At 45.7% G+C, this 7571-nt stretch overlaps 1 protein-coding gene across 1 annotated transcript; it reads left to right on the forward strand.

Annotated features, from left to right (window-relative positions):
- Positions 1 to 1696: 1696 nt before the first annotated feature.
- Positions 1697 to 5742, forward strand: LOC105556015. The gene is made up of 5 exons (XM_012003069.1): positions 1697 to 1910; positions 2054 to 3234; positions 3305 to 3662; positions 3753 to 4175; positions 5013 to 5742. Exons 1-5 carry the CDS (start codon positions 1697 to 1699, stop codon positions 5711 to 5713), a joined length of 2877 nt encoding a protein of 958 aa, XP_011858459.1. The 3' UTR covers positions 5714 to 5742.
- The last annotated feature ends 1829 nt before the right edge of the window (positions 5743 to 7571 follow it).

The following is a 7571-nucleotide window of genomic DNA, read 5'->3' on the forward strand; positions in this document are numbered from 1 at the left end:
ACAATGTAATGAAGAAATGTACACACTTGTAGAAGCAAAAAGTTTCAATACACAGGTAGAGGCATACCTCTTGAATATGGCGATGACCGGTAAAAGGTTTTCTAATTTTTAATTTTTTTTAGAAATGTCTGTGGTTGGTGTAACTATCTCAAATTTTCTTTAATTTAATGAATTATATATGAAATTTGGATTGAAAAAACTGAAGAACAATATAAAATATAATTAGAAAAAGTAAAGTAAAGTAATGTGTGCAAATTAGAAATTTGCACATGGCTTCCTCATAGAGGAAGGTTTAGGAGCGAAATCTAATTTTTTTTTTACGTTTCTTGAAAGTGTGCAAATTAGAAATTTGCATATTGCTTCCTCATCATTGAAGCGTGCAAATTGGAAATTTGCACATTTCTTCCTCATCATTAAAGTAGGCAAATTAGAAATTTGCACATTGCTTCCATTGTTATGGCTTCCTCATAGAGGAAGCTTTAAGAGAGAAATCTAACTTTACTACGATGTTTCTTGAAAGTATTCAAATTATTCTTATTTCGCTCTTTCTCTCGCTGAGTTTCTCTCTCTCTGAGCCGTCCTCAATTATCTCTAGAATTAACGTTTTTAGATCGTCTGTCAAATCACATAATGATAATTTTGCTAGCGTCTTGTTAGGCAGCAAGGATACTATTGAGCATAAGGAAACACTGGAGTCCGCCTTCAGGGCTTGCAATGAAGCTTTTCATGAGGTCGCTGGTGCTTGCCTGGGTCTGTTGGAGGCGGTGTCGAGTGGCGGCTTACCGAAACTTGAGGACATACGCAAAACAGTCATTGAGGCTCTGCACTGTAGGATGAACACCTCAGTTTTCGCCCCCGCTGGAGGAGGAGCATCTTCCGGTGGTGAGGAGTGCAGGCCTAGAACCTACGCTTCAGTAGTCAAGACAACAAAAGTGCAGCTGTCAGGAGGGCCAGCGGTTGCTGTGCCCAGAACGACCTGCTTCTTGATACAGCCTAAGGACCCTATCGACCCTAGATTCTCTAACTCAGGCAACTAGGGAGGAGGTCCGAAGGGTGCTTAAGCCGTCAAAAATATCTCTTAGGATTAACAAATTGACTGCTGCGCGAGATAACGGGGTGCGCATCGAGGCTCTGATCTCGAGGCGATTGGGAGTATACCCGAGCTGAGCGAGGCTGTGCTGGAGGTGGTCAGGGACGTGAGGCTCAATCCTAGGATTATCATTCACGGAGTTCCGATTTCCGCCACCAACGAAACGATTAACCGCGAGATCGTGGACTTAAATCTCAGGGATGCCAAAGATCCCTCTGTTAGGTTCGTCTACGCTTTTCCGGCAAAAAACCGCTCTCACACTAGCTGCGTCATCGAAGTGTCTCCTGAAGTGAGGAATGCCCTACGTCAGGAGCCCTTCATATATGTAGGGTACTCTGCTTGCAGGTACGCAGACTATGTTCGTACTCTGCAGTGTTTCCGATGTCTCGGCTTCGGACATATTTCACGAAACTGTGCTTCGCCCGCGGTCTGTGGACACTGCTCTGGAAGTCATGAGTTGAAGGACTGCAGTAACGAGAGCCAACCCCCTACTGGTGGCAACTGCAAAAGATGGCATTCGCGGAATAATAATCGTCACTCAGCAACTGACAGCAAGAAATGCCCAATATTGCATAAGAGTCCTTGACAAAATCAAATTAATTAATTATGGCGAATAACAGAACTCTGATCATTGACGACCTCAAAGTTTGTCACGTAAATTGCCAGTCTCTAGTTGCGCACCTGGACGAGTTCAGGACTTTCTTCATGTACTCTGGATATCACATAATTTGTCTGTCCGAGACCTGGTTGCGCCCCGAGGTCACGGATGATTTTGTGAATTTCGATGGCTTCCAGCTCTACAGATGGGACCGCGTGGGCCGTGGAGGGGGGGAGTGGCCTTCTATCTGCGGGAGCCCTTGAGGGGTAAGATCCTGAAATGCTCCGCTGAGAATTACTGCCACAACCCGGAATTCCTGCTGGCCGAGATCCACTTCAAGAACTGAGCCAAACTCCTTCTTGCAGTGGTCTACCGACCACCTCACTGTGGCGATCTACAGGAATTCTGTGATGCCTTCCGGGATCTTAGCGTTCTTTACTCGCACTCTGTCATCTTCGGCGACTTCAACGCTGACCTCTCTACGGCCTCCTTCGATGCCGGGCGGGTCCTGGACTTCGTGGACTGCGCCAGTTTTTACTTGATACCGTATACCAGCACCCACCATACCAGGTCATCCTCCACGTGGTTGGACCTTTGCATTGTCGACGACTCTGAGAAGGTCGTCAGCTACGGACAGCACGATGTCAGCTTCCTCTCCTCGCATGATCTTATACACATCACCTACAAAATCAAGGTCGATCGAACTCAGGCTAAGGACATCTGGGCAAGAGATTTGCGGACCTTTGACTTCGGGGAGTTCACCAGGGACCTACTGGCGAAGAACTGGACCAGGTTCTATGAGGTCGATAGCGTCGATCATAAGGTCGAACTCTTCAACTCCTTCCTCTTGGAGAGCTTCGACTTGCACGCACCTGAGCGCCTCATCAGGCCCCGCAAGCTTCCGGCACCCTGGCTCAGCGAGGAGATCAAACGCAGGATGCGCGAGAGGGACAGAGTCAGAGGACAGTGGAGAAAACACAAATGCGACCGACTACACCGCTTGTTCAAGGATCTCAGGAATGAGGTCCAGATCCTCGTTAGGAATGCTAAGAAGAGCTACTTCACCAACTTCTTCAGCAATTGTAGCGACCCTGGCACTGCATGGAACGAGCTGAGACACCTGGGTATCATCAAATCTAAGAACTCAGGAAGACCACTACCATGCTCAACTGAGGAGCTTAATCTATATTTCTCCTCCACTGGCGACCGAGGGGAGGCTCTTGACTCTGTGTTGCCCTGTATTGGTGGCGTGGGCCTGGACGAAAACAAGTTCTTCTGGAGCGGCGTGACACCTGAGGAGGTTGTTTCCGCACTCTCTGGCGCGAGCTCTCGGGTTAGGGGCATCGACAGACTTCCTAGCCGACTACTGCGTATCGCTCTTCCCTGTCTTCTGCCTGAAATGCTACACATCTTCGAGTCCTTTTTCACGCTCAACACCTTTCCGACTTTGTGGAAACGTGCGCTGGTTGTGCCTCTGCCCAAGGTTCGGGTGCCTGAGGCTCCTCAACATTACAGGCCTATTTCCATTTTATGCAGCATCTCTAAGGTTCTTGAGAAGATCGCGGCCAGGCAGATCAGCATATTTGGAGCGCCTGGATCGTCTTGATCCGTTCCAGTCGGCCTACAAGCGTGGTTTCTCCACTCAGACCGCGCTGATCAGGGTGCTGGACGACGTGAGATCTGCCGCTGACAAAAGGATGGTCACAGTATCCGTCTTCTTCGACTTCAGCAAGGCCTTCGACTGCGTCTCTCACAGACTGCTTATCACCAAACTGGCAGCACTCGGCTTTTCAAACTCTGTTCTGCACTGGCTCGGCTCATACCTTTCCGACAGATGTCAAGCAGTGAGAGATACCTCGAGTGGCAACGTGTCTTCCTTCATAGAGATGGGAAGCGGAGTGCCTCAGGGCTCCGTTTTGGGACCACTTCTTTTCTCATTGTTCCTCTTCGACTTCAGGCATGTTCTTCAGCACTGTAAATACAATTTCTATGCCGACGACCTGCAAATCTATCTACACAGCGAACCTAACGACATCCACAACTCTATTCTCTTGATCAATTAAGACATTGAGCGGATCATCTTTTGGACCTTAGAAAGCAAGCTGAGACTCAATCCCGGAAAGTCCAAGGCTGTAATTTTCGGTACTGCGAGATACCTCAACTGCATCCTCTCTGAAGATCTTCCAGCCATAAGAGTTAACGGTGTGGAGGTCACTTTCTCCGACTCCATTGAGTCGGATCTGGGAGTCCGGTTAATGAGCAACCTCTCCTGGGAGGGCCATGTCAGCAAGATCGTCAAGAAAGTCAGTTGCATAATACATCAACTGAAACTCTGCAAGGATCTTTTTCCCAGATGTGTACGTCACTCTCTCGTCCAGACACTTGTACTGCCTCACTTCGATTACTGCTGCGTACTCCTGACTGATATTACTGGCGTGCAAAATGCCAAGCTACAGAGATCGCTGAATACGTGTGTACGTTTCATTTGTCAGTGCAGGATTGAGGAGCACATAACACCCTACTATACCGAGCTCAATTGGCTCAAAATCAGGAAAAGAAGAGGACTCACAGTAATCAAGCACCCCGAAGGGAACAAATTACTACTACGTCCACGTCGTTGTTCCTCGGTAAAGCTAAAAGTAGTCTAAGAATGCATTGCAGGAGGGTAGACGGTGTCACATGATAGCATTTTCAAAAATATCAAACAATTTACTTTAATTTTCCTATTCTGATGTGTATTTTTTTGAGATATTACCATTTTTCAAAAATTTTCAACTCATTTTCATTTTTGCCGATTGCAGCGCCATCATGAAACGAAAAAAATGTCTCATACAAAAGTTACATATTTTTTCACGGAGAATCCAAATCTGCAATAAAAAATAGGGGATTCTATTTAAGATTTCAAAGTCACCCCTCTCCCGCCCCCGGGGGTGGTGCAGGGGGGTCGAGCTTTATGTTAATGGATGTCCCTCTTCGGGGTGAACAAATTTTATTGAAACTTTTTTTTAATCCGATTTGTATTTTTCCAAATATTCTGAAAAACAGTTTTAAATGCCTCACCCTGTATAATGCTTTAAACGATCCTCTGATTCATCTCTTCTACTTATTCCTAGAATGGGCTTTACCGAAATTCGTAACATTGAATCGGTACTTTCAATTGGATAAAGTGGTGATAGTCAACCTATATGTATAGCAAGATGAAGGTTGCGTATACCGACATTTTATGCTCCTGTATGGATAGAATGTATGTTCTCCAAACGCGCCTTGCCGATTTAGATCCGACAAACGAGAGTAAATACATAAACGTACAATCAATGTATTTAGGCGTGAAAGTAATAACGGCTTTAAGTTCTGAAAAATTGAGGGACCAGCCGCCTGACCTACGAAACCATTTCTTCGAAGGATGTCGTAGATTTCTAATTACGAACTGTATAGAATTAAAAAAGCGATTCGATTTCAAAGACCCTGTTCTTCCTCTTCTGGAAAGCTTCACGACGATGAAGGCAATGTCACAAAATTATCGAACTCATAGACCGTCTCTGCTTCCGATAATGACGCTAATGCCGCGAATAGTCCATGAGAATTCATATCAGAAAATCGATGATGAATGGCGACAGCTCCCGTTTTTCACGTTACCTGGCGATATAAACTCTGACGATAATGCCGATATTTTTTGGAGTAAAATTCTCAAAATAAAAAACGAAGAAGTCGGTGTTTTTTCTAACTTGATGAAATGTGCGTTTGATGCACTCGTAGTGCCACATTCTAACGCGGAATGCGAGCGCGTGTTCAGCAAAGTTAATTTGTGTAAAACAAAAGTACGAAATAAGCTGATAACTGATAGTATAGAAGGGTTACTTTTAACCAGCCAGCATTTGAATAAAGATTGCATCAAGGTTGAGCCGACAAAAAATATGTTGGCAAAAATGACTACGGCGACGCTGTATCCCCAAACTCCTCAAAGCAATCAAAGCACGGAAGACTCGGAGAATGACGACGTTATGTTGGGTGATGACGATGACTAACAAGTATGTTCTCAGGCTAACATTTCATTTGTCGTACTACAAATTTTTCAAGCATGTTGATTGGCTACAGGATAAAGAAGTTTCGAGTCTCTAGAAATCCTCTATCTTGTAGCCAATCAATACTGTTGTAGTATGTAAAACATTTCCATTGTTAATTTTCTTTTTCGTGTATTGACACCACTGAGCAGATCTTTTGTACCTAAGTTGCCTAACCTGCTACGTTACAGTGTGTTAGTCTAGTCTCTTTTGTCCGCTCGCTCACATCGGACGTTTTCGCCACGATATCTGTAGAGTGTAACCTTACGTTAATTAAACGTTAATTGATTGCTGGATAAAGCATATTAATGTTTGTCTATTATTTGGGGTAAGACCACGTAAACATTAACATGGTAGCAGAGCGTGGTTCCCTGCTTGAAACGTAAGTGTTTGATAACCTTCTCTGCGTGGCAAGAAACGTGTCGTGCTTCTGAATCGGAAGTGAATTCCTTGGACGCGTTCCTGATAACGACTAAGTATGGAGTACCAAGGGATTGAAAGACTGCGTGGAGCTGAGAACTGGAACATTTGGAAATTCGCAGTGTAAAATTTGTTGCGTGGGACAGAAGGTGCATTCGAAGTGTGTATCGGTAAGATTACCAAGCCGGCGGCTTTATCCGTGGAAGCAACCGCTGCGCAGCGAACGGAAAACGAGGCAAGCCTGAGAGCATGGGATAAGGCAGATCGGTCCGCGTGTCAAATAATCGTAAAGACACTAGAATCTAAAGTGATGGCGCTGCTAGTGGCCTGTGATAGTGCGCGAGAAATGTGGGAGAAGCTGCACGGAATTTTCGAGCAACAAACGAAGCAAGCCTCTCACGTCGTACAATCGGAATACTTCGGCTTTAGCATGGACCCGTCCGACGATATGGTGACGCATATAGCGAAGTTCGAGGGATTGATATTGCGTATGCAACATCTAGACGTGAAACCGGATAAGTCGTCCATTATGGTCAAGCTACTCGATACACTCCCGGAAGAGTACGAAAGCCTACGACAAGCATGGTGGGCTAGGCCTGACGATCAGCAGACAATTGAGAATTTGGTGGCGCTCTTAACGTCCGACGAGAAGCGCAGGAAGTACCAAAATCGGAGGCAGGAAGAAATGGTGGCGCTGATGGCATCCAAGACGAAGTCGAACGTCGCACCAGGGAGTCTACCCGGAAAAAGTGAACACAGAGCCACAAGTGACAACAAGAGTCAACTGAAGAAGAAACCGGAAAAAGGCAAAGGAAAGAAACCGAGTTTCAAGTGTCATAACTGCGGTGGGGTAGGACATATCCGCCGAAATTGTCCAAGTGAGAAATCAAAGAAAACGACAGACGGTGAACAAGCGTATATAAGTGAGGTGAGGTTATGGTTGCCGAGCCCAACAATCAATCGTGGATTGCGGATTCAGGTGCAACTGATCACATAACCAACAACAAAGACTGGTTCATATCGTTTGAGTGCTTCGAGACTCCGCTAAAAATCAACATTGGCAACCAATCAGCAATGCTGGCGCTTGGAAAGGGAACAATAAAATTCGAGGCAGCAGTCGATGGACAATGGATAAAGAGTCGCATGGATAATGTGCTGTATGCCCCGAGTGCCCGTAGAAATTTGCTCTCCGTGACGGCTGCACTGGACAACGGCTTATGTTTCAAGTCGTCTAAAGACAAGTGTGAGTTCGTAAAAGACGGTATTGTGAAATCGCGGGGTGTACGGGTCGGTAAATTATTTGAAATGACGATTCGTGTGATACAACCGGAGGTCTGGCAAGCGTGTGAAGTGAATCTATCGTCGAAGGATTCACTGCAAATATGGCATGAACGATTGGGAC

The sequence above is a fragment of the Vollenhovia emeryi genome, unplaced genomic scaffold (assembly GCF_000949405.1).
Source record: "Vollenhovia emeryi isolate VEMERY1.0 unplaced genomic scaffold, V.emery_V1.0 DF940440.1, whole genome shotgun sequence".
NCBI classification, from domain to species: domain Eukaryota; kingdom Metazoa; phylum Arthropoda; class Insecta; order Hymenoptera; family Formicidae; genus Vollenhovia; species Vollenhovia emeryi.

What these genes read in the sequence shown, in the direction of transcription:
- LOC105556015 (XM_012003069.1), top strand. Translation starts at nt 1,697, where the DNA reads ATGGCGAATAACAGAACTCTGATCATTGACGACCTCAAAGTTTGTCAC. An exon ending in CAGATGGGACCGCGTGGGCC is followed by an intron (nt 1,911 to 2,053) that starts GTGGAGGGGGGG and finishes TCCTTCTTGCAG; the next exon opens with TGGTCTACCGACCACCTCAC. An exon ending in TACGTGTGTACGTTTCATTT is followed by an intron (nt 4,176 to 5,012) that starts GTCAGTGCAGGA and finishes CAATGTATTTAG; the next exon opens with GCGTGAAAGTAATAACGGCT.